Below are 25,462 nucleotides of genomic sequence, written 5' to 3' on the forward strand. Positions count from 1 at the left end.
CAAACAGCGCCAACCATTCAATAGGGCCATGCACAAAATGCTAATGCTAAAGGCTAGCTACACATCTGCCATCCAGCGTGGCCCAAGCACAGTAGTCCCTTTTATGAGAGCACAAGCACCCATTTAATTCGCTGTCCTTTTTCAGGGTAGAGACGGGGGGGGGGGACGAGGGGTAAGGGAGGGGTGGAGGGGGGGTGGTGGGGTCGGGGGGGGGGGGGGGGGGGTGGAGGGCAGTGCCAGCAAGCCAGCCAGCGCAAACGGCTTCACGGGTGTTCCTCATTATTCACAGTGTGATATTCCATATGATAGGGAAAGGCTTGTGCGTTAGTCGGTGAGGGAGGGAGGGAGGGAGGGAGGGAGGGAGTTGGGGGAGGGGGGGAAGCCATAGAGGTTTTTCTGTTTTGCATGAGGTCAAACGCGGTCCACTATGAAGACAGTGACATTTAAGATGATTCGTACTACTGTGTGCAAGACCATAAAACACACGTCAGATGTTTGAAGAGTTGTTTGAGCACCAGAGGAACTGTTGATATGCATAATGAAGAGGAAGTATGTGGTTTCAGACGACCCTATGAAACATCCTCAGTCTGTTTTCTCTTTTTGCATATATTTACATAACTTAAACAGTTTCCTTGTTTATGCAGTTGGAAGTCTAAAAGACACGTTCTGTGAGACACAACCGCCGCTATGGGTCTCTGGTAGGGAATGTTTTGTATATCAGATGTTTCCTTACTGGTGTGCTAACAAACAGAAATGTCTGTAGACTCATTGACCTCGTGGTGAGTCTGTCACTACTTGCGCTGTACTGTTACACACGCTGCTAATTATAGTAGAGTATGGAGGAGGAAGGAAGGAAGGAAGGAAGGAAGGAAAAAGAAAGACAGGGAGGGAAGGAAGGAAAAAAGGGTGAGAGGAAGGAAAAAAAGGAAGGAAGGAAGGACAGATGGAAGGAAGGAAGAAATGGTGGGAGGAAGGAAGGAAGGAAGGCAGGGAGGAAGGAAGGAAGGAAGGAAAAGAAGACAGGAAGGAAAGAAGGAAAAAAGAAAGGGAGGAAGGACAGATGGAAGGGAAGGAGAAAAGAAGGATGGAACGATGGAAGGAAAAAAGAAAGACAGGGAGGAAGGAAGGAAGGAAAAAAGGGGTGGGAGGAAGAAAAAAAAGAAAGAAAGGGAGGAAGGAAGGAAGAAAGGCAGGGTGGGAGGAAGGAAAAAAGGAAGGAACGAACGAAACGAAGGACGGAAAGAAGGAAAAAAAGAAAGAAAGGGAGGAAGGAAGGAAGGAAGGAAGGGAGGAAAAACAAGACAGGAAGGAAAGATGGAAGGAACAAAACAAACAGAAATGTCTGTAGACTCATTGACCTCGTGGTGAGTCGATCACTACTAGCGCTGTACTGTTGCACACGCTGCTAATTATAGTAGAGTAATGGAGGAGGAAGGAAGGAAGGACGGAAGGAACAAAGGAAGGAAGGAAGGAAAAAGAAAGACAGGGAGGAAGGAAGGAAGGAAGGAAGGAAGGAAGGAAAAAAGAAAGACAGGGAGGAAGGGAAGGAAGGACGGAAGGAACAAAGGAAGGAAGTAAGGAAAAAGAAAGACAGGGAGGAAGGAAGGAAAAAAAGGAAGGAAAAAAGGGTGGGAGGAAGGAAGGAAGAAAGGCAGGGAGGAAGGAAGGAAAAGAAGACAGAGAAGAAAGATGGAAGGAACGAAGGACGGAAAGAAGGAAAAAAGAAAGAAAGGGAGGAAGGAAGGACAGAGGGAAGGAAGGAAGAAATGGTGGGAGGAAGGAAGGAAGAAAGGCAGGGAGGAAAGATGGAAAAAAGAAAGGGAGGAAAGAAGGAAAAAAGATAGAAAGAAAGGGAGGAAGGACAGAAGGAAGGAAGGAAGGAAAAGAAGACAGGAAAGAAAGATGGAAGGAAGGAAACAAACAGAAATGTCTGTAGACTCATTGACCTCGTGGTGAGTCTGTCACTACTAGCGCTGTACTGTTGCACCACTCTGCTAATTATAGTAGAGTATGGAGGAGGAAGGAAGGAGAAGAAGGGAGGAACAAAGGAAGGAAGGAAGGAAAAAAGAAAGACAGGGAGGAAGGAAGGAAGGAAATAAGAAAGACAGGGAGGAAGGAAGGAAAAAAGGAAGGAAGGAACGAAGGACGGAAAGAAGGAAAAAAGAAAGAAAGGGAGGAAGAAAGAAAGTAAGGAAGGAAGGAAGAAATGGTGGGAGGAAGGAAGGAAGAAAGGCAGGGAGGAAGGAAGAAAGGCAGGGAGGAAAGATGGAAAAAAGAAAGGGAGGAAGGAGGAAAGAAGGGAAGGAAAAGAAGGGAAGGAAGGACGGAAGGACCAAAGGAAGGAAGGAAGGAAGAAATGGTGGGAGGAAGGAAAATAAGGGAAGGAAGGACAGAAGGAACAAAGGAAGAAAGAAAGAAAGGAAGGAAGGAAGAAATGGTGGGAGGAAGGAAGGAAGAAAGGCAGGGAGGGAGGAAGGAAGGAAGGAAGGAAAAAAGGGTGGGAGGAAGAAAAAAGGAAGGAAGGAAGGACGGACGGTAAGAAGGGGAAGGACAGATGGAAGGAAGGAAAAGAAGACAGGAAGGACGGAAGGAACAAAGGAAGGAAGGAAAAAAGAAAGACAGGGAGGAAGTAAGGACAGAAGGAAGGAAGGAAAAAAGGGTGGGAGGAAGAAAAAAAGGAAGGAAGGACAGATGGAAGGAAGGAAGAAAGGCAGGCAGGGAGGGAGGAAGGAAGGAAGGAAAAGAAGACATGGAGGAAAGATGGAAGGAACGAAGGAAGAAAGAAAGAAAGAAAGGGAGGAAGGACAGAAAGAAGGAAGGAAAAGAAGACAGGAAGGAAAGATGGAAGGAATGAAAGAAGGAAGAAAGAAAGGGAGGAAGGACAGAAGGAAGGAAGGGAGGAAAAAAGACAGGATCCTGTCTTTTTTCAACATGGGCCGGATAGCACCCCTCGGCGGGCCGGTTCTGGCCCACGGGCCGCATGTTTGACACCCCTGGTCTAATATAGGCTTAATGGTGATTTATAGAGTTTCTAGAAGCTTCAAAGTGGCTGAAAACTAGCTGGCGGTAAAGTCCCTGTAAACCTGCAGCTCACAGTTATAAAGTAACTATATGATGTCTGACAGACTGTAATTATTTCCTTGAGCTATGTTTAGATTGTAAAATGGTGATAATGGTTATTTAGGTATGTCCTGGCTTCTCAGTGCTTGTAGGAGGAAGGAAGGAAGAAAGGCAGGGAGGAAGGAAGGAAGGAAGGAAGGAAGGAAGGAAAAGAACACAGGAAGGACGGAAGGAAAAAAGAAAGACAGGGAGGAAGTAAGGACAGAAGGAAGGAATGAAAAAGGGTGGGAGGAAGGAAGGAAGGAAGGAACGAAGGACGGAAAGAAGGAAAAAAGAAAGAAAGGGAGGAAGGGAGGAAGGAAGGAAGAAAGGCAGGGAGGCAGGAAGGAAGGAAGGAAAAAAAGACAGGAAGGAACAAAGGAAGGAAAAGGAAGGAAGGAAAAGAAGACAGGTAGGAAAGATGGAAGGAATGAAAGAAGGAAAAAAGAAAGGGAGGAAGGACAGAAGGAAGGAAGGAAGGGAGGAAAAAAAGACAGGAAGGAAAGTGGGCCGGATAGCACCCCTCGGCGGGCCGGTTCTGGCCCACGGGCCGCATGTTTGACACCCCTGGTATATTTTGGCTTAGGGTTAGTAAAATGGTGATAATGGTTATTTAGGTATGTCCTGGCTGGCTGTCTGTGTGTTAGTGTCCTTTCCCAGATGTATTTATCTTAACTCATCTCACTAATGGAAGCAATCAAACATGCTATGACTGTGTTTCCTGTTGAAAGCAGCTTTTCTTCCCCTCAGGGATCGTATCTCATCTCATGAATGTTTTCCGCCTTTTTCATTGATTCCAGATTTTACTTTTTTAGACACACGGCACTCATTATTGCATTTCAGACAATCATATCTTCCTCAACTCCTTTTTTATCCAAACAGTTTTTACATTTTTAGATATTTTTAGGTTGATGCTCACATCCTGAGTGACTTCACAGCGAGTGTTTAAATCAGAGGAGTCAAACTCATTTTCATTCAAGGGCCACATACAGACCAATTTGATCTCATGTGGGCCGGATCATTAAAAAGATGGAAGGAAAGAAGGACAGATGGAAGGAAGGAAAGACAGACAAAAGGAAGGAGGGAAGAAAGGTAGGAAGGACAGAGAGAAGGAAGGAAGGAAGGATAGACAGAAGGAAGGAGGGAAGAAAGGTAGGAAGGACAGAGGGAAGGAAGGAAGGAAGGAAGGAAGAAAGGAAGGATAGATGGAAGGAATGAAAGAAGGAAGGACAGATGGAAGAAAGGAAGGAAGGACAGATGGAAGGAAGGAAGGAAGGACAGATGGAAGAAAGGAAGGAAGGATAGATGGAAGGAAGGAAGGAAGGACAGAGAGAAGGAAGGAAGGAAGGAAGGAAGGATAGCCAGAAGGAAGGAAGAAAGGAAGGATAGATGGAAGGAATGAAAGAAGGAAGGACAGATGGAAGGAAGGAAGGAAGGACAGATGGAAGGAAGGAAGGACAGATGGAAGAAAGGAAGGAAGGATAGATGGAAGGAAGGAAGGAAGGACAGATGGAAGAAAGCAAGGAAGGATAGATGGAAGGAAGGAAGGAAGGACAGATGGAAGAAAGGAAGGAAGGATAGATGGAAGGAAGGACAGATGGAAGAAAGGAAGGAAGGATAGATGGAAGGAAGGACAGATGGAAGAAAGGAAGAAAGGACAGATTAAAGAAAGGAAGGAAAATAACACAGGAAGGAAAGTGGGGCCGGATTTCACCCCTCAGCGGGCCGGTTCTGGCCCTCGGGCCGCATGTTTGACCCCCCTGGTTTTAGGTGGTGTTTCATAGGATACACACACAACTCCCGATGGGTATATATATATATATTTATATATATATATATGTTGATTTGGTGCAGGACTCAACAAGCTCTGAATACATCTGTGACCCTTTTTCAGTTTGTCTGATGTCTGTAAACAACCCTGCTGCTTAAACACATTGTAGAAACTGCAGGTTAGTTAATCTCAGGCTTTAAAGGGATGATGATGTAATCTTATTTTATTTGAATATCTTTGAGGTTCACACACACACAATGGACGTGTTTATGCACCGGGATTTAAAAGTTGTGTGTGTGTGTCAGAGGGGAAGAATAAAGAGTTGTGTAACATATGATTATGTGTCACTCAGCTTGTATGTTTCTGTGTTTTCTCTCAGACTCCAGGTCTCTGGATTGATGAGGGAGCAGAACAGGGAAGTCCTCACCAGAGATCAGCCTCCTGGGGCAGCGCAGACCACCTTAAAGAGGTAGATTCACCTGTCTTAACCTCTCTGCTCACCCCCCCCCCCTCCCTCTCCCTCTCCCTCTTCCTCTCCCTCTTCCTCTCCCTCCCCTCAGAGCAACTTCTGACAACTAACACCACACACGGTCACGATTTGTGTTGTTTTTGAGGAAGGACAGATGGAAGGAAGGAAGAAATGGTGGGAGGAAGGAAGGAAGAAAGGCAGGGAGGAAAGAAGGAAGGAAGGAAAAGAAGACAGGAAGGAAAGAAAGAAGGAAAGAAGGAAAATAGAAAGAGAGGAAGGAAGGAAGGAAAAGAAGACAGGAAGGAAAGATGGAAGGAATGAAGGAAGGAAAGAAGGAAAAAAGAATGAAGGGGAGGAAGGAAGGACAGATGGAAGGAAGGAAGAAATGGTGGGAGGAAGGAAGGAAGGAAGGAATAGAAGACAGGGAAGAAAGATGGAAGGAAAGAAGGAAAAAAGAAAGAGAGGAAGGACAGAAGGAAGGAAAAGAAGACAGGAAGGACAGATGGAAGGAAGGAAGAAATGGTGGGAGGAAGGAAGGAAGAAAGGCAGGGAGGAAGGAAGGAAGAAAGGAAAAGAAGACGGGGAGGAAAGATGGAAGGAACGAAGGACGGAAAGAAGGAAAAAAGAAAGAAAGGGAGGAAGTAAGGACAGATGGAAGGAAGGAAGAAATGGTGGGAGGAAGGAAGGAAAAGAAGACAGGGAAGAAAAATGTGAGGAACGAAGGACGGAAAGAAAGGGAGGAAGGACAGAAGGAAGGAAAAGAAGACAGGAAGCAACTTCTGACAGCAAACACCACACACGGTGACGAGTTGAGGCTCAGTCCATTTACTCAGAATGTGTTTTATGTGTCAGGGTCTGAGGTTTCCACTCCTGTCTATCTGCTGGGTGTTGTTTTTGAGGAAGGACAGATGGAAGGAAGGAAGGAAGGAAGGAAGGAAAAGAAGACAGGAAGCAACAGAGCAACTTCTGACATCTGAAATGTGTTTTATGTGTCAGGGTCTGAGGTTTCCACTCCTGTCTATCTGCTGGGTTTAGTGGCCAACCAGCCAGACCACATGGAGCTATTAGGTCTCAAGCTCTCCAAGACCACAGTCTAAATTTATCCCCTGTTCCTCTCTCTCTCTCTCTCTCTCTCTCTCTCTCTCTCTCTCTCTCTCTCTCTCTCTCTCTCTCTCTCTCTCTCTCTCTCTATCTCACTCTGTCTGTCTCTCTCTCTCTGTCTCTCTCTCTCTCTCTCTCTCCTCTCTCTGTCTCACTCTCTCTCTCTCTCCTCTCTCTGTCTCTCTCTGTCTGTCTCTCTCTCTCTATCTCTCTCTCTCTCTATCTCACTCTGTCTGTCTCTCTCTGTCTGTCTCTCTCTCTCTCTCCTCTCTCTGTCTCTCTCTCTATCTCTCTCTCTCTGTCTCTCTCTCTCCTCTCTCTGTCTCTCTCTCTCTCTCTCCTCTCTCTATCTCACTCTGTCTGTCTCTCTCTCTCTATCTCACTCTGTCTGTCTCTCTCTCTCTCTCCTCTCTCTGTCTGTCTCTCTCTCTGTCTCTCTCTCTATCTCTCTCTCTCTCTCTCTCTCTCTCCTCTCTCTGTCTCACTCTCTCTCTCTCTCTCCTCTCTCTCTCTCTCTCTCTATCTCACTCTGTCTGTCTCTCTCTCTCTGTCTCTCTCTCTCTCCTCTCTCTCTCTCTCTCTCTCTCTCTCTCTCTCTCTCTCTCTCTCTCTCTCAAACTGCACCCTCGCATCTCATTATGTTCCTGTTGTTTTTGAGAGACAGTGCAGTAGGGCTGGGCGATTATGGCAAAAATCAAAATCACGATTAATTGAACTTTTAACTTCGATTACGATTAATGAACGATTATCTCCACCCTTGATGAACAATGATGTATTTTCACAGTTTCTTTAGTATTTTCCACTGCTGCCCTCACACATGAGTATCTTTAGGGAGTGAAAATAAAGATGTTTTAATCTTCCTGTTGTCCGCCCGGGTCAAATTCACCACGTCTGTTTTGACTGTTCCTTCTTTCCTCTGTCCTTCCTTCCTTTCCTCCCTTCCTTCTTTCCTTTCCTCCCTTCCTCCTCTCGCTCCCTCCTTCCTTTCCTTCTTTCGTCCTTTCTCCCTCCCTCCTTTCTTTCCTTCTTCCTTCCTTCCTCCCTCCCTTCCTTCTTCCTTCCTCCCTTCCTCCCTCCTTTCCTTCCTTCCTTCCTTCCTTTCCACCCTCCCTCCCTTGACTCGAGGACAACAGGAAGGTTAAGGTGTGACTAAGCTGAGGTTAATGTCTAGTTTACTTGGTTTGGGTTCAAATGATCACTGGAGACAATTTTTCAAACTCCTTTAAACATATGCAACCTTTGCTGCCATGGCAACAGTGAACACCACGATTAACTGACATGAGCAAGATTAAGTCGATTAGAGTTTCTAAATGTCGGTTTCGATGATTTTTCGATTAATTGCCCAGCCCTACAGTGCAGGAGCTCCTCTCGAGGGTGAAACAGCCATATTGTTCCCTCTTCAACTGTTGCACTTGCACTGATTGACCTTTTGCAGTATTTCTCATGTTACTCAAAAGTCTCACAGATGCCCCTGCAACACAATGGACTCATATTTTCTATTTTCTTCTCCGTTTCTAAGCAATAAGACTTGTTCCAAAATATTAATGGCACACAGATGTTTTGGGTTTTTTTTTGTTTTTTTTGTTTATATTGACCAGAACTCACAACTCACAAATACTCTCAAAAGAATCTGCTTCAACCCAGAACAGCTCGCAAACTTACATTCCTTACATGACTTTAATTTTTATTACCAACATGCCGAGCAATAAGTTTATAATGTAGTGTTTAAACCAGAGGTGTCAAACTCATTTTCATTCAAGGGTCACATACAGACCAATTTGATCTCATGTGGGCCGGATCATTAAAAAGATGGAGGGAAAGAAGGAAGGAAGGAAGGAAGGAAGGAAATAAGAAGGGAAGGAAGGAAAGACAGACAAAAGGAAGGAGGGAAGAAAGGTAGGAAAGACAGATGGAAGGAAAGAAGAAAGGGAGGAAGGACAGAAGGAATAAAGGGAGGAAGGACAGAAGGAAGAAAGGGAGGAAAGGCAGAAGGAAGAAAGGAAGGAAGGACAGAAGGAAGAGAGGGAGGAAATAAGAAGGGAAGGAAGGAAAGACAGGCAAAAGGAAGGAGGGAAGAAAGGTAGGAAAGACAGATGGAAGGAAGTACAGAAGGAAGAAAGGGAGGAAGGACAGAAGGAATAAAGGTAGGAAGGACAGATGGAAGGAAAGAAGGAAGGAAAAAGAGAGGAAGGACAGAAGGAATAAAGGTAGGAAGGACAGAAGGAAGAAAGGGAGGAAGGACAGAAGGAAGAAAGGGAGGAAGGACAGAAGGAAGAAAGGGAGGAAGGACAGAAGGAAGAAAGGGAGGAAGGACAGAAGGAATAAAGGTAGGAAGGACAGAAGGAAGAAAGGGAGGAAGGACAGAAGGAAGATAGGGAGGAAGGACAGAAGGAAGAAAGGGAGGAAGGACAGAAGGAAGAAAAGGAAAGGAAGGAAGGAACAAAGAAAGGAAAATAGGAAGGTAGGAAGGACAGATGGAAGGAAGAAAGGAAAATAGGAAGGTAGGAAGGACAGATGAAAGGAAGGAAGAAAGGAACAAAGGACGGTAGGAAGGAAAAGAACACAGGAAGGAAAGTGGGCCGGATTGGACCCCTTGGCGGGCCGGATCTGGCCCACGGGCCGCATGTTTGACACCCCTGGTTTAAACAATACTATAATGGGCTTTGAATGGAGCAGACTTACACAGTTACACTTGTCATTTCAGGTCAGTTTTTATCTTCTAATCACATCTGACAAACCTGGACGCACAAGAATCTTAACTTTTACTGACATTACTGATAAATTAAGATCAAAGAAGAAAGTGTTGAAGCTTTTATTATGAAGAGGATTTGATGTAAAGTACAGCTCGACAGATTTGCAGTGTTAACAGCTGTTGAAAGGAGACAGCAAGAGACACATCTTACTCAACACAGCCACATAAAGAGGTACTTTAAAACCCATTTATCAGCTACAGACTCCCAGCAGTGTGATCACATAAAATCTGAACTGAATTCAAATCAGATTTTGTAAATGTGTCCACACTGCAACCACCAGGCCCCCCGACAGGAAGTTTCACTGTTCAGCTTTCTGCAACACAGTCCCCACAGCCCCCGGCCTGCACAATCAATAGCACAGCAGAGCCAGGAAAACCTCCCTTCTTCTCATCCTCTGAGATTACTTCGGGATTGCCTGGACTTGTCATTATCGACTGCTGCGGTCACTCAATGTAATGTAGTGAACCGCACTCGAGTTCCCTAACCTCTGCGATTACATGTGTGGGAGGACATCTATGAGAAGAGTGAGTCTCTTTGTTGACTGTGTTGCCTGGATTACGAGATCAGCACTGGAAGACCACACCTTTGTCTGCATAGTACAGCTACGTCTGTTAAGCTCACAAAGGGTATCCTGTTTTTACTGTAGGTCGGTCGATACTTAGGCCAGATAGAGAAACACCCATTGACTTATTTCATCATCATCAGACATACTTGGCTGACTTCATTGCTCAGAGTCAAATCAGGATTGATGCACACAGAAGGAAATATAAAGTATCATGTTACTGTTGTCAGCTACAGAAGAGAAGAAGCCATCCAAGCACAACATTATTATAGTTATATTAATGTAATATGTGCAAAGGGGGCAGTGAGGATTTGTACTTTCACTTGCAGATGAAATGCAGGTTAAACTTGGCTCATCAGGGCATATGATTTCATAAGAGTTTTGATTGTCAGTATTTCATCATGTTACAATTTAATCAAGAAATAAATAACATGTCAATCAATACTTTACAAATGTTATCGGACCAAATGGATCAAATTCAGATAATGAAATTAGTAATTTTATGGATATTGTGATGCTACAGCTGCTCCTCTTCCCATGATTGTTTACAAGGAAAAATACTTTTGAGCTCCTGTTGAACCCGGAAGTTATAATTTAACAATTTGGCTATAATGTCAAATCGACTTCAAAGCCTTGCAGCACTTCCTGGGGTCAGCTGAGGGCCAGCTTCTAGGAGCTGGCCAATCAGAACAGAGTGGGAATGTCAGGCTTAAAAGAGACAGGAGGTCAATTGGCCTATTTCAGACAACAAAGATTAGTATAAGATAAATAAGGAGTTTGAAGTAGAGACCTAAAATATAAATATAAGACCTGGAAATGTGCATGCTTTGTCTCTTAGAGTCACACATTGACAGAGATCTTTCCTTCACAACTCAGAAATGTGTCAGTTGCTTAAGTTGTGTTGCTTTTCTTCCAGCAGATTGCTAAACTGAGACTGCAGCTGCAGCGCAGCAAACAGGTCAGCCGGCAGAGCAAAGACAGAGAGCAGAGCTCACTGCAGCTGCCGCAACAGGCACAGCATGGCACTGCATGCCAACCTCAGGTGAGCTATTCATGTCAGTATTCATGCCTCAACAAACTGAGTCACAGGTGTGCTCTTTCAGGTGAAAACATTAACCAACTCTGACTTTGGTGATGCAAGATTTTACCCTGACAGCGGTGATATGATAAGGTAGCTTAGCAGCCAAGCAAAAAACACATTAAACAGACGGTGACCAAACCATATCACAGCTGCAGGAGATAAGAGAACAGAAAGTGAACACAGGAGTAAAGCTACAGTAGGTTGCTGTCAACATTACTAGGTTAACAATCCCAAATTATAGATCAATAAGGATTTTATTTGCGCATTTGCTACATCAGGTTAAGTCTGTTTGACAGCTGTAGGCTTTAAACATGCAATAATTATTCCTGCATTGTAAAATAATGCATCCACTGTTGGGGGGGATTAGGTGTAGAATGAAAATGACTGTGTATTCATATAGATTTATAAGTCATATTAGATGTTTGAGTGCATTATGATTTGCATGTTGCACAGCATTTTCCTGCAGAGGTCTAGTTAATGAGTCCCTGTGCTGACCACTACTGCTGTTAGACGAAGAAGACGACTGGAGAGAGAGAGAGAGGAGGGACTGTGTCTGGGCATGCCTCTCGCTCTCTCTCCATGTTTGCAGTTCATTCATTAACTGATGCCCGGCAACGGTCCACATCAACCACTGTGGGAAAATTAACATAAACAAGTGATATGCTATGCCCCGCACCCATCGGCGGTAGATCACAATCATGGCTGTGTTTTTCCTTCCCTATGACATTCAATCCCACTTTAGTGACATGTATTTAAACTGAAAGCCTCCTGAGATTAAATATCTCATTAAACTGGGTCAACGACAATTCGACACCGCGAGCAGATCAGAGTGACACCAAGACATGTGCTAACTTATGTATTTGATTATACAATTGACCTAAATCTGAGTCTTTTTAGTGTCTTATTACTTTGACATGTTTCATAGCTGTAATTTATCACTGTATTTAACTTTTTTTTTTCTAGTACAAGGGAACTTCATCAGCCTTATCGACAATCCCGGTGCCAAAATCCTTCATATCCAGAGTGCCGAGCAGCGTGGAAGGCATCAGCCACGAGCTAGAAAATGTGTTTATCAGAGAAAACTGGGAGCAGGGGATACAGGTAGGTTGTTTTAATATACACCAGCAGCTTTAAATATTATTCTTAGTGATTTGTTGAGCAGCACATTTGAAGTCGAGACTGGTTTTGGAAGATTTAGAGCAGCTGAATATCAGTTGCTGTACTTGTACTTGAGGGCAGCGGTGTCAAACTCATTTTCATTCAAGGGGCCACATTCAGTCCAATTTGATCTGATGTGGGCCGGATTATTAAAAGGATTGAAGGAAGGAAGGGAGGAAGGAAGGAAAGGAAGACAGGAAGAAAAGATGGAAGAATGGGAAGAAAGACGGGTGGATGGAAAAAAGAGAAGGAAGGAAGGAAAGGAGACAGGACGGAAATATGGAAGTAAGGAAGGACAGATGGAAGAAAAGAAGGAAAAGAAGACAGGAACGAAAGATGGAGTGAAGTAAGTGAAGATGGAAGGAAGGAAGGAAGGAAGGAAAAGAAGACTGGAAGGAAGGGAAGAAAGACAGGTGGATGGAAAAAAGAGAAGGAAGGAAGGAAGTAGGAAAAGAAGACAGGACAGTGCTATCGAAGGAAGGAAGTAAGGAAGGACAGATCGAAGAAAAGAAGACGGGAACAAAAGGTGGAAGGAAGGAAGGAAGGAAAGATGGAAGGAAGGAAGTAGGAAAAGAAGACAGGACGGAAATATGGAAGTAAGGAAGGAGGAAAAGAGGAAGGAAGTAAGGAGAGGAAAGACGGAATGAGGAAGAAAGGAAGGAAGGAAGGAGAGAAGGAAGGAACAGTCAAAAGTTTATGGATTGCATTAATCTAATCGTGATTAACGCGTTAACGCTGTCAGCTCTAATTATAACCTTCAATACTCTGAAATATTAATTAACAGATCTTACAGTAGAGAACAAAGGAGCAGAGCGGGAATATCAAATATAACTCACATCAACTCTCCACATTTAGCTTATTGTTCTCCGAGTACGTCTACTCTGTGTGACGAGGAAATGAGGAAGGAACGAAGGAAAGGAGGATAGAAGGAAGGGAGGAAAAGAGGGAGGGGGGAAGGAAGGAAGGAAGGAAGGAAGTGGTGAAAGAAGGAAATGAAGAAGGAACGAAGGAAGGGAGGAAAGGAGGAAAGAAGGAAGGAAGGAAGGGAAGAAAGGCGGAAAGAAGGAAGGAAGGAAGTGGGGAAAGAAGGAAATGAGGAAGGAACGAAGGAAGGGAGGAAAGAAGGCAGGAAGGGAGGAAAAAGGAAATGAGGAAGGAAGGAGGAAAAGAGGAAGGAAGTAAGGAGAGGAAAGACGGAATGAGGAAGGAAGGAAGGAGAGAAGGAAGGAGGAAAAGAGGAAGGAAGTAAGGAGAGGAAAGACGGAATGAGGAAGGAAGGAGAGAAGGAAGGAACAGTCAAAAGTTTATGGATTGCATTAATCTAATCGCGATTAATGCATTAATCTAATCATGATTAACGCTTTAACGCTGTCAGCTCTAATTATAACCTTATATACTCTGAAATATTAATTGACAGATCATCAACTCTCCACATTCTGCTTCTGCTCTGTGTGACACTTCCTGTTTGTGCTGCAGACATAAATTGGCACATCACAAACTGGTGCAGCTGGACACAAAATATCATTAAAGCTTTTTGACTCTGACTCAAAGTGTTTACAGACTGTCAGTAAAGTGTTTGATAAAAGGTTAGGGTTAGGGTTAGTGACACTTTACTTCCTCTAGTAGAGGAAGCAACAGTAAATTAAACGCCACATCTGTCATATTTGCTGTGTGAGGTTATTCACACGCCCTAAAAACATCATTTATGTCCTTTAACCCTCCTGTTCTGCTCCCGGGTCAAATTGACCCCATCTCTTTTGACTGTTCCTCACTTCCTTCCTTCCTTCTCTCCTTCCTTCCTTCCTTCCTCATTCCTTCCTTCCTCTCCTTACTTCTTTCCTCTTTTCCTCCTTCCTTTGTTATTTCCTTCCTTCCTCATTTCCTTCCTTCCTTCCTCCTTTCCTTCCTTCTTTCCTTTCCTCCCTTCCTCCCTCCTTTCTTTCGTCCGTCCTTCCTCCCTCCCTTCCTTCTTTCCTCCCTCCTTCCTTCCTTCCTCCCTCCTTTCCTACCTTTCTTCCTTCTCTCCTTCCTGCCTCCCTCCTTTCCTTCCTTCTTCCTTCCTCCCTTCCTCTCTCCTTTCCTTCCTTCTTTCCTTTCCTCCCTTCCTCCCTCCTTTCTTTCATCCCTTCCTTCCTCCCTCCCTTCCTTCTTTCCTCCCTCCTTCCTTCCTTCCTCCCTCCCTTCCTACCTTTCTTCCTTCTCTCCTTCCTGCCTCCCTCCTTTCCTTCCTTCTTTCCTTTCCTCCCTTTCTCCCTCCTTTCTTTCGTCCTCCCTTCCTATCTTCCGCCCTCCTTTCCTTCCTTCTTTCCTTTCCTCCCTTCCTCCCTCCTTTCTTTCGTCCTTCCTTCCTCCCTCCCTCCCTTCCTTCCTTCCTTGACTCGAGGACAGCAGGAGGGTTAATGAACGTGTGGAGCAGCAGCTTCCTCCAGCAGCTCAGTGTTAGCTGCCGTTAGCTCCCTTCCTCCCTTCCTCCCTCCTTTCTTTCGTCCTTCCTTCCTCCCTCCCTTCCTTCCTTCCTTGACTCGAGGACAGCAGGAGGGTTAATGAACGTGTGGAGCAGCAGCTCAGTGTTAGCTGCCGTTAGCTCCTGAAGCTAAAACTGTCTAAACACAGACAGGTTTATTTAAAAAATGACTTCTGGCTTGTTTAGACCTCACAGCGCTGTTTGTCTTCCTCTCATTATCATAATTTATTATTATTGTTATAATTCCTCTCAGGCCCTCTGCGCCCCCCCCCCCCTCCTTCTTTCCTCCGTCCTTCCTCCCTTCCTTTCCTTCCTTCCTTCCTTCCTTTCCTTCCTCCCTGCCTTCTTTCTTCCCTTCCTCTTTTCCTTTCTCCCTCCCTCGTTCCTTATTTCCTCCGTCCTTCCTTCCTTCCTTTCCTTACTTCCATCTGTTCTTCCTCCCTCCCTCCTTCTCTCCTCCCTTCCTTCTTTCCTTCCTCCATCCCCCTTTCTTATTCCTCCCTTCCTTCTTTCTTCCCTTCCTCCCTCCCTCCTTCTCTCTTTCTTTCCTCCCCCTACCTTCCTTCCTTCCATCCTTCCTTCCTTCCTTCCATCCTTCCTTCCTTCCATCCTTCCTTCCTTTCCTTCCTCCCTGCCTTCTTTCTTCCCTTCCTCTTTTCCTTTCTCCCTCCCTCGTTCCTTATTTCCTCCGTCCTTCCTTCCTTCCTTTCCTTACTTCCATCTGTTCTTCCTCCCTCCCTCCTTCTCTCCTCCCTTCCTTCTTTCCTTCCTCCATCCCCCTTTCTTATTCCTCCCTTCCTTCTTTCTTCCCTTCCTCCCTCCCTCCTTCTCTCTTTCTTTCCTCCCCCTACCTTCCTTCCTTCCATCCTTCCTTCCTTCCTTCCATCCTTCCTTCCTTCCATCCTTCCTTCCTTTCCTTCCTCCCTGCCTTCTTTCTTCCCTTCCTCTTTTCCTTTCTCCCTCCCTCGTTCCTTATTTCCTCCGTCCTTCCTTCCATCTGTACTTCCTCCCTCCCTCCGTCTCTCCTCCCTTCCTTCTTTCCTTCCTCCGTCCTTCCTTCCTTCTCTCCTCCCTTCTTTCTTCCCTTCCTCCCTCCCTCCTTCTCTCCTCCCTTCCTTCTTTCCTTCCTCCATCCCCCTTTCTTCTTCCTTCCTTCCTTCTTTCTTCCCTTCCTCCCTCCCTCCTTCTCTCTTTCTTTCCTCCCCCCTACCTTCCTTCCTTCCTTCTTTACTCCATCCTTCCCTCCCTTCCTTCCTCCCTTCCTTTCAATGAGTGTCCTATAAAGGGTTAATAAAATTTATAACATTCACGCACACTTACTCTTCAGTCAACTTTAACATTGCACACCGTACAGTCGGGCAGGAGAACACACATATATTCTCCCTCACACTGAATTAAATCCCTCGGAGGTGAGGAGATGCGTGAATCATGCTTGATGTGGGGTAGTAAACTTTGGCAGGTCTGTAAAACTCCCCTCTTTGAAAGTCTAACACACACACACACACACACACACACACACACACACACACACACACACACACACACCCCTACAGATTTACAGCCTGCTGTGCACCAGGCCTTCTCTCCCATTTGAATCAGAGCGCTCTGCACATGACACTGTTCATCTACTGTCGAGTGCTAGCATATGGTGCAGTGTTTGCTTCTCCAATTGCCCTTTAAACAGACACACAAACACACCAGAGGCCTTTTTAGCACCAGTCTCCAGCCTAGGTTTTGGACATTGTAGTTGATTCAGTGGCAATTTCATCCTGTAAGTTCACACAGGAACACTTTAAGAGCTCAGATGTTTGCTTTTAACCCCGTATCACCCATCTGTTTTGACTGTTCCGTCTTTCCTCCCTTGCTTCCTTCTGTCCTTCCTCCCTTCCGTCTTTCCTTCCTTCCTCCCTCCCTCCTTCCTTCCTTTCTTCTTTTCTCCCTTCCTTCCTTGTCTCTTTTTCCTCCCCCTTCCTTCCTTCCTTCCTTCCCTCCTTCCTTCCTCCCTCCTTTCCTTCCTCCCTTCCTTCTTTTCTCTGTCCTTCTGTCCTTCTTTACTTCCTCCCTCCCTTCCTCTTTTCCTTTCTCCCTCCTTCCTACCTCCTTCCTTTCCTTTCTTCCCTCCTTCCTTCCTCCCTCCTTTCCTTCTTTCGTCTGTCCTTCTTTACTTCCTCCCTCCCTTCCTCTTTTCCTTTCTCCCTCCTTCCTCTTTTCCTTCCTTGCCTCCTTCCTTCCTCTCTCCTTTCCCTCCCTCCTTTCCTCCCCCCTTCCTTCCTCCCTTCCTCCCTCCCTTCCTCTTTTCCTTTCTCCCTCCTTCCTACCTCCTTTTCTTTCCTTCCCTCCTTCCTTCCTCCCTCCTTTCCTTCTTTCCTCCCTCCTTTCCTTCCTTCTTCCTTCCTCCTTCCTCCCTTCCTTCGAGGACATCTTTTTTAATTACTTGTCAGAAGGTCCAATAAACTCAGACTTTAAAGGGTTAACGACACTAAGCTCCACCACTTTGCTGTTTTTAGGGTCTGTGTACCCCTATCCCTTAACCTCGTGTGACCTCTGACCTCTGACCTCTCACCACCTCTTCCGCACTCTGACCTCACAGGCCATGGATGCGGTGGATGGCCGTCGCGCCCCCTTCCCTCCGCATCGCTATAGCAACAGCGGGGACACACGTGACACGGACACCCAGGCCCCCTCCAGCGGTGACTCCAGCCCGTCGCCCCGCCCCTGCAGCCCCGACCACCTCCACTCCCCCGAGGGAAGCCCCTGTTCTGCAGAGGACATCGACAAAGGTGAGGCACCGTGCTCTTAAGGTGGAATGATGGTGGAGAGGGAAGTTTTAGGGTCAGTTCTCCTTCTTTTCCTTCCTTCCTTCCATCTGTCCTTCTTCCCTTCCTTCCTTCCTTCCTTCCTTCCTTCCCTCCTTCTGATCTTCCCTTCCTTCCTTTATTCCTCCCTTCCTTCCTTCCTTCCTACCTTTCTTCCTTCCTTCCGATCTTCTTTTCCTTCCTTCCTTCCTTCCTTCCAATCTTCCCTTCCTTCCATCTGTCCTTCCTTCCTTCCGATCTTCCCTTCCTTCCTTCCGATCTTCCCTTCCTTCCTTACGATCTTCCTTCTTGTCTTCTCTTATCCTCCTTCCATCTGTCCTTGCTCCCTTTTTCTTCCTTCCATCTTTCTTCCTTCTCCTTCTTTTCCTTGCTTCCTTCCATCTGTCCTTCTTCCCTTCCTTCCTTCCTTCCTTCCTTCCTTCCCTCCTTCTGATCTTCCCTTCCTTCCTTTATTCCTCCCTTCCTTCCTTCCTTCCTACCTTCCTTCCTTCCTTCCGATCTTACCTTCTTTCCTTCCTTCCTTCCTTCCTAGTTTAGTTTGAGCCCAGAGTTCAAACTAAACATGGTGAAGCAGCTTTTAGCTGTTATGCTGCACACAACTGGAACAAACTACCAGCAGAACTGAAATCAGCCCCAACTGTGAACATGTTTAAATCCAGGTTAAAAACATTTCTCTTCTCCTGAGCTTATGATTGAGCTCTTCTAAAGCACTTTACATTTTAATCTTTCATTTGCACTCTTTGTCCTTTTAATGATTTTAAAGCTAATTTATTATTTTATGCTGCAATCATTTTATTTCTCTCTTTCTATTTTTCTGTACTTTGTTTTTATTATGGGGTGGGGGGGTGGGGGGGGGTTAATTGTATGTTTTAAGTTTCTCAAATTACATGTTTTTCTGTTTTATGTAAAGCACATTGAGTTGCCATTGTGTATGAAATGCGCTCTATAAATAAAACTGCCTTGCCTTGCCTATCTTTCCTACCTTCCATCTTCCCTTCCTTCCTTCCAATCTTCCCTTCCTTCCTTCCGATCTTCCCTTCCTTCCTTCCTTCCGATCATCCTTCTTGTCTTCTCTTATCCTCCTTCCATCTGTCCTTGCTCCCTTTCTTCCTTCCATCTTTTTTCCTTCTCCTTCTTTTCCTTTCTTCCTTCCATCTGTCCTTCTTTCCTTCCTTCCTTCCTTCCTTCCTTCCGATCTTCCCTTCCTTCCTTCCGATCTTCTTTTCCTTCCTTCCTTCCATCTGTCCTTCCTTCCGATCTTTCCTTCTTTCCTTCCTTCCTTCCGATCTTTCCTTCTTTCCTTCCTTCCTTCCTTCCTATCTTTCCTACCTTCCATCTTCCCTTCCTTCCTTCCAATCTTCCCTTCCTTCCTTCCGATCTTCCCTTCCTTCCTTCCTTCCGATCATCCTTCTTGTCTTCTCTTATCCTCCTTCCATCTGTCCTTGCTCCCTTTCTTCCTTCCATCTTTTTTCCTTCTCCTTCTTTTCCTTTCTTCCTTCCGATCTTCCCTTCCTTCCTTCCTTCCTTCCGATCTTCCTTCTTGTCTTCTCTTCTCCTCCTTCCATCTGTCCTTGCTCCCTTTCTTCCTTCCTTCCATCTTTTCTTCCTCCCTTTCTTCCTTCCATCTTTCTTCCTTCTCCTTCTTTTCCTTCCTTCCTTCCTTCCTTCCTTCCTTCCTTCCTTCCTTCCTTCCTTCCTTTTAATGATCCGGCCCACATGAGATCAAACTGGTCTGTATGTGGCCCTTGAATGAAAATGAGTTTGACTCCTCTGCTGTAAAGGAGGGTCAGGGTCCAGAATTGATAACAAAATAAGTTTTTCTATTTTCAAATGTTTTAACTTAAAAGAAACAAAGTAAAAGTTGTATATTGTGTTTCTGTATTTCCAGACAGTGTGTGCAGTTCTCCTCTCCCAAAGTTTGCCACCTCCCCCAAACCTAACAACAGCTACATGTTCAAGCGGGAACCTCCAGAGGGCTGCGAGAGGGTCAAAGTGTTCGAGGAGTTGGTGTAAGTCAAATTTCTCTCACTGTATGATCTATCTTCCTTCCTTCCTTCCTTCCTTCCTTCCTTCCTTCCGATCTTCCCTTCCTTCCTTCCGATCTTCCCTTCCTTCCTTCTTTCCTTCCGATCTTCCTTCTTGTCTTCTCTTCTCCTCCTTCCATCTGTCCTTCCTCCCTTTCTTCCTTCCTTCCATCTGTCCTTCCTACCTTTCTTCCTTCCTTCCTTCCGATCTTCTTTTCCTTCCTTCCTTCCATCTGTCCTTCTTCCCTTCCTTCCTTCCTTCCTATCTTCCCTTCCTTCCTTCGGATCTTTTTTTCCTTCCTTCCTTCCATCTGTCCTTCTTCCCTTCCTTCCTTCCTCCCTTCCTTCCTTCCGATCTTTCCTTCCTTCCTTCCTTCCGATCTTCTTTTCCTTCCTTCCTTCCATCTGTCCTTCTTCCCTTCCTTCCTTCCTTCCTTCCGATCTTTCCTTCCTTCCTTCCATCCTTCCTATCTTCCCTTCCTTCCTTCCGATCTTCTTTTTCCTTCCTTCCTTCCATCTGTCCTTCCTTCCTTCCTTCCAATCTTCCCTTCCTTCCGATCTTCCTGGTTTTTTAGTTTTCTTTAAATGCGCCCTCATGTTTGACATCTTCCTACTGCACACTTGTTCTTTTGTCTGCTGTGTGAGCGTACTGATCATTAACCCTCGTGTCGTCCTCCCGGGTCAAATTGACCCCGTCTTATTCTTCTTTCCTCCCTCCCTTCCTTCCTTCCTTCCGTCAGTACTTCCTCCATCCCCCTTTCTTCCCTCCTTCCTTCCTCCCTCCTTTCCTTCCTTCTTCCTTCTTTCCTCCTTCTTTCCTTTCCTCCCTTCCTTCCTTCCTTCCTTCTTTCCTTTCCTCCCTTCCTTCCTTCCTTCCTCCCTCCGTTCCTTCCTTCTTCCTTCTTTCCTTTCCTTCCTTCCGTCTTTCCTTCCTCCCTCCTTTCTTTCCTTCTTCCTTCTTTCCTTTCCTTCCTTCTTCCTTCCTCCCTTCCTCCCTACCTTTCTTCCTTCTCTCCTTCCTGCCTCCCTCCCTCCTTTCCTTCCTTCTTCCTTCTTTCTTTTCCTTTCCTCCCTTCCTTCTTTCCTTTCCTCTCTTCCTTCTTCCTTCCTCCCTTCCTCCCTCCTTTCCTTCCTTCTTTCCTCCCTCCTTTCCGTCCTTCATCCATCCCTCCCTCCCTCCCTCCCTTCCTTCCTTCCTTGACTCGAGGACAACAGGAGGGTTAAAAGGAAAGTTTACTGTACAGTTTAATGGACTCTGAGATCCTGTTAGAGGAGAGAGTACAGCAAAGCTAACAAGCTTATTTGCATTGTGGGCGGCAGAGATGAGGGTGACTGTGGGTTGCATGTAATCAGAACGGTCGAATGAATAGTAAATAAGAAGCAAAGAAAAAAAGAAAGAAGGAAGAAAGGACAGATGGAAAGAAAGAAGGAAGAAAAAGAAGACAGAAAGGAAGGAAGGAAGGAAGGAAGGAAGGAAGGAAAAGAAGACAGGGAGGAAGGAAGGAAAAGAAGACAGGGAGGAAGGAAGGAAAGAAGGAAGGAAGAAAGAAAGAGGACTTGAAAGAAGGAAGGAAGGAAGGACAGATATAAGGAAAGAAGGAAGGAAGGAAGAAAGAGGACTTGAAAGAAGGAAGGAAGGAAGGACAGATATAAGGAAGGAATAGGACTTGAAAGAAGGAAGGAAGGAAGGACAGATATAAGGAAGAAAGAGGACTTGAAAGAAGGAAGGAAGGAAGGAAGGACAGATATAAGGAAGAAAGAGGACTTGAAAGAAGGAAGGAAGGAAGGAAGGACAGATATAAGGAAGAAAGAGGACTTAAAAGAGTAATGAATAGTAAATGAAAGAAGCAAAAAAAAAAAAAAAAAAAAAGAAACCCACTGAGCTTTTTAACTTGTGTTGTTTCAGGTCGGGCAAATCAAAAGGCTTCCCTCTCTTCTCGTGCCCCGACAAGAACAAGGTGAACTTCATCCCCAGGGGCTCCGCCTTCTGCCCCGTCAAACTCCTCTGCTCCTCCCTCTTCTCCCCCGTCTCCTCCTCCTCCTCCTCCTGCTCCTCCTCTGTCGTCGTCAACCCCAGCGGTCTCCACGGCAACGACAGCCCAGGGCCTCAGGTGACTTCGACTCTGCTGCCCACCGCCGCATCCTCACCGCCTCTTCCTCCACTGCCGCCGTTGCCTCCTCCACCTCCTCCACCTCCATCTTCCTTTCCGGGCTCCGCTGACTGCTGGAGCACCGACAGGAACACAGACAGCAGCCCTGACGGAGACGGGATGGGGAAAGAAGCCTCCTCGGCACAAGTACTGCTCACCAGCTAGTCCTCAGGTATAGAAACACGACCACGACCACGACCACGCCGAGCTCTGAAGTGTTTCAACGAGCCGGCTGGTGTTGGTTTTAAAACAAAAATTGTAAAAAAAAAAAAGAAGAAAAATGGAAAAAGAAAAAAAAAAAAGTCCTTGCACTCCGTTAATCCTAACGTTAGCCAGCAGGGAGTGCCCAAGGTCTAGACATGACACACTGGGGGAGGGGCAGTGGTACCAGTAAAGCTGCTGCTCGGTCCCAGTGTCTGTCCCACTGAACTCGGATGATTCATCAAAGGAAACTTTTTTTTTTTTTTTTTTTTTTTTTGGGGGGGGGGTCAAATGTTTGTTAAGATTAGACCTTGGGCACGGCCTTTCTTCTTCTTCACCCCATCACTAACCTAGCCTTCTCCTCTGTAACCGTGACAACAACCATAAGAGAAATAGCTTTTTGCTTTTTTGTTATTGCAACAACAAAAAAAAAACTAAAAAAAAAAAACCCCAACAAAAAATAAAAAATGACTGCTCAAATTATTGTTTAGTAGCACCAGAAGAGATGAGTCGAGATGATGATGAAATGAAATCAAAAAGGAAAAAAAAAAAAGAATCCAAAACTGTGAGATAGAAGAGAGATGTTTTCTACTCTCATGATATTTAAAGCAGCTTGTTAGCTGTTGAGTGTTCAGCGAGTCTAAAGGTCTTTTTACAAGATGGAAAAATGATAGTTTCACATTTATAACTCAGATGTCTTACAGTCACACAACGCTATTGCCCCACACTTAAACCACATTTCCTTTCCTCCCTTCCTTCCTTCCTCTTTTCTTTCCTTCCTTCCTCCCTCCTTTCCTTCCTTCCTCCCTCCTTTCCTTCATTCTTTCCTCCCTCCTTTCCTTCCTTCTTCCTTCTTTCCTTTCCTCTCTTCCTTCTTTCCTTTCCTCCCTTCCTTCTTCCTTACTCCCTTCCTCCTACCTTTCTTCCCTTCTTTCCTCCCTCCTTTCCTTCCTTCCTCCCTCCTTTCCTTCCTTCCTCCCTTCCTTCTTCCTTCCTCCCTCCTTTCCTTCATTCTTTCCTCCCTCCTTCCTTCCTCCCTCTTCCTTTCCTACCTTTCTTCCTTCTCGTCTTCCTGCCTCCCTCCTTCCTTTTTTCCTTTCCTTTCCTCCCTTCCTTCCTTCCTCTCTCCTTCCTTCCTTCCTCCCTCCTTTCCTTCCTTCCTCCCTCCTTTCCTTCCTTCCTCCCTCCTTTCCTTCATTCTTCCTTCTTTCCTTTCCTTTACCTTTCTTCCTTCTCGTCTTCCTGCCTCCCTCCTTCCTTCTTCCTTCCTCCCTCCTTTCCTTCATTCTTTCCTCCCTCCTTCCTTCCTCCCTCCTCCTTTCCTACCTTTCTTCCTTCTAGTCTTCCTGCCTCCCTCCTTCCTTTTTCCCTTTCCTTTCCTCCCTTCCTTCTTCCTTCCTCCCTTCCTCCTACCTTTCTTCCCTTCTTTCCTCCCTCCTTTCCGTCCTCCCTCCCTTCCTTCCTTCCTTGACTCGAGGACAACAGGAGGGTTAAAAGGAAAAAAAAAAAATAGAAGCAGTTCCTTCTTCCTTCTTTCCTTTCCTCCCTTCCTTCTTTCCTTTCCTCCCTTCCTTCTTCCTTCCTCCCTCCTTTCCTTCTTTCCTTTCCTCCCTTCCTTCTTCCTTACTCCCTTCCTCCTACCTTTCTTCCCTTCTTTCCTCCCTCCTTTCCTTCCTTCCTCCCTCCTTTCCTTCCTTCCTCCCTTCCTTCTTCCTTCCTCCCTCCTTTCCTTCATTCTTTCCTCCCTCCTTCCTTCCTCCCTCTTCCTTTCCTACCTTTCTTCCTTCTCGTCTTCCTGCCTCCCTCCTTCCTTTTTTCCTTTCCTTTCCTCCCTTCCTTCCTTCCTCTCTCCTTCCTTCCTTCCTCCCTCCTTTCCTTCCTTCCTCCCTCCTTTCCTTCATTCTTCCTTCTTTCCTTTCCTTTACCTTTCTTCCTTCTCGTCTTCCTGCCTCCCTCCTTCCTTCTTCCTTCCTCCCTCCTTTCCTTCATTCTTTCCTCCCTCCTTCCTTCCTCCCTCCTCCTTTCCTACCTTTCTTCCTTCTAGTCTTCCTGCCTCCCTCCTTCCTTTTTCCCTTTCCTTTCCTCCCTTCCTTCTTCCTTCCTCCCTTCCTCCTACCTTTCTTCCCTTCTTTCCTCCCTCCTTTCCGTCCTCCCTCCCTTCCTTCCTTCCTTGACTCGAGGACAACAGGAGGGTTAAAAGGAAAAAAAAAAATAGAAGCAGTTCCTTCTTCCTTCTTTCCTTTCCTCCCTTCCTTCTTTCCTTTCCTCCCTTCCTTCTTCCTTCCTCCCTCCTTTCCTTCATTCTTTCCTCCCTCCTTCCCTCCTCCCTCCTCCTTTCCTACCTTTCTTCCTTCTCGTCTTCCTGCCTCCCACCTTCCTTTTTCCCTTTCCTTTCCTCCCTCCTTTCCGTCCTCCCTCCCTCCCTCCCTTCCTCCCTCCCTTCCTTCCTTGACTCGAGGACAACAGGAGGGTTAAAAGGAAGAAAGATATTATCATGATATTTAAAGCAACGAGTCTAAAGATCTTTTTACAAGATGGAAAAATGATTGTTTCACATTTATAACTCAGATGTCTTACAGTCACACAACGCTATTGCCCCACACTTAACCACATTTCCTTTCCTCCCTTCCTTCCTTCCTCTCTCCTTCCTTCCTCCCTCCTTTCCTTCCTTCCTTCCTTCCTCCCTCCCTCCTTTCCTTCATTCTTCCTTCTTTCCTTTCCTCCCTTCCTTCCTCCCTTCCTCCCTCCTTTCCTTCCTTCTTTCCTCCCTCCTTCCTTCCTTCCTTCCTTCCTCCCTCCTTTCCTTCCTTCTTTCCTCCCTCCTTCCTTCCTTCCTTCCTCCTTTCCTTCCTTCTTTCCTTTCCTCCCTTCCTTCTTTCCTTTCCCCCCTTTCCTCCCTTCTTCCTTCCTCCCTCCTTTCCTTCCTTCTTTCCTTCCTTCCTCCCTCCTTTCCTTCCTTCTTTCCTTCCTTCCTCCCTCCTTTCCTACCTTTCTTCCTTCTTGTCTTCCTGCCTCCCTCCTTCCTTTTTTCCTTTCCTTTCCTTTCCTCCCTTCTTCCTTCCTCTCTCCTTACAGTCACACAACGCTATTGCCCCACACACTTAAACCACATTGTTTGCACTTGTTACGACCTGGCTCACATCATCGATACCGGCCGTGGCCTATTTTATGTTTATTTTAAAAGTACTACACACTGTCTATGTGAACACCAGCAAGTCGTTAAGAGTGCAGGCTCCACCCAACAGGCCCACAAGCCACCAAGACCTACATCTGCATTTCTTTGCCTGATCACCTTAACCCTTTATTGGGCAAATAATCATATTTGGTAACTTCTGTAAATATCCCAAAATATCCTTCCTTCCTTCCTTCCTTCCTTCCTTCCTTCCTTTCCTTCCTCCCTGCCTTCTTTCTTCCCTTCCTCTTTTCCTTTCTCCCTCCCTCGTTCCTTATTTCCTCCGTCCTTCCTTCCTTTCCTTTCTTCCATCTGTCCTTCCTCCCTCCCTCCTTCTCTCCTCCCTTCCTTCTTTCCTTCCTCCATCCTTCCTTCCTTCTTTTCCTTACTTCCATCTGTTCTTCCTCCCTCCCTCCTTCTCTCCTCCCTCCCTCCTTCCCTCCTCCCTTCCTTCTTTCCTTCCTCCATCCCCCTTTCTTCTTCCTTCCTTCTTTCTTCCCTTCCTCCCTCCCTCCCTCCTCCTCTCTTTCTTTCTTCCCCCCTCCCTACCTTCCTTCCTTCCTTCCTCCCTCCCTTCCTTTCAATGAGTGTCCTATAAAGGGTTAATAAAACTCTTGTTAGCTAAAACACACAAAATGCAA

General features: G+C 45.8%; 1 protein-coding gene across 1 annotated transcript; it reads left to right on the plus strand.

Moving 5' to 3' along the window:
* Positions 1 to 5,249: 5,249 nt before the first annotated feature.
* LOC128354666 (glucocorticoid-induced transcript 1 protein-like) lies at positions 5,250 to 21,916 on the plus strand (the record flags this gene model as incomplete). The annotated part of the gene is made up of 6 exons (XM_053314853.1): positions 5,250 to 5,339; positions 10,672 to 10,797; positions 11,800 to 11,937; positions 17,049 to 17,238; positions 19,163 to 19,283; positions 21,205 to 21,916. Coding segments are annotated over 6 exons (1,074 nt in total), but the record flags the coding sequence as incomplete, so codon positions are not given.
* Between the last annotated feature and the right edge of the window lie 3,546 nt (positions 21,917 to 25,462).

This window comes from Scomber japonicus (genome assembly GCF_027409825.1).
Source record: "Scomber japonicus isolate fScoJap1 chromosome 10 unlocalized genomic scaffold, fScoJap1.pri SUPER_10_unloc_1, whole genome shotgun sequence".
Lineage (NCBI taxonomy): Eukaryota > Metazoa > Chordata > Actinopteri > Scombriformes > Scombridae > Scomber > Scomber japonicus.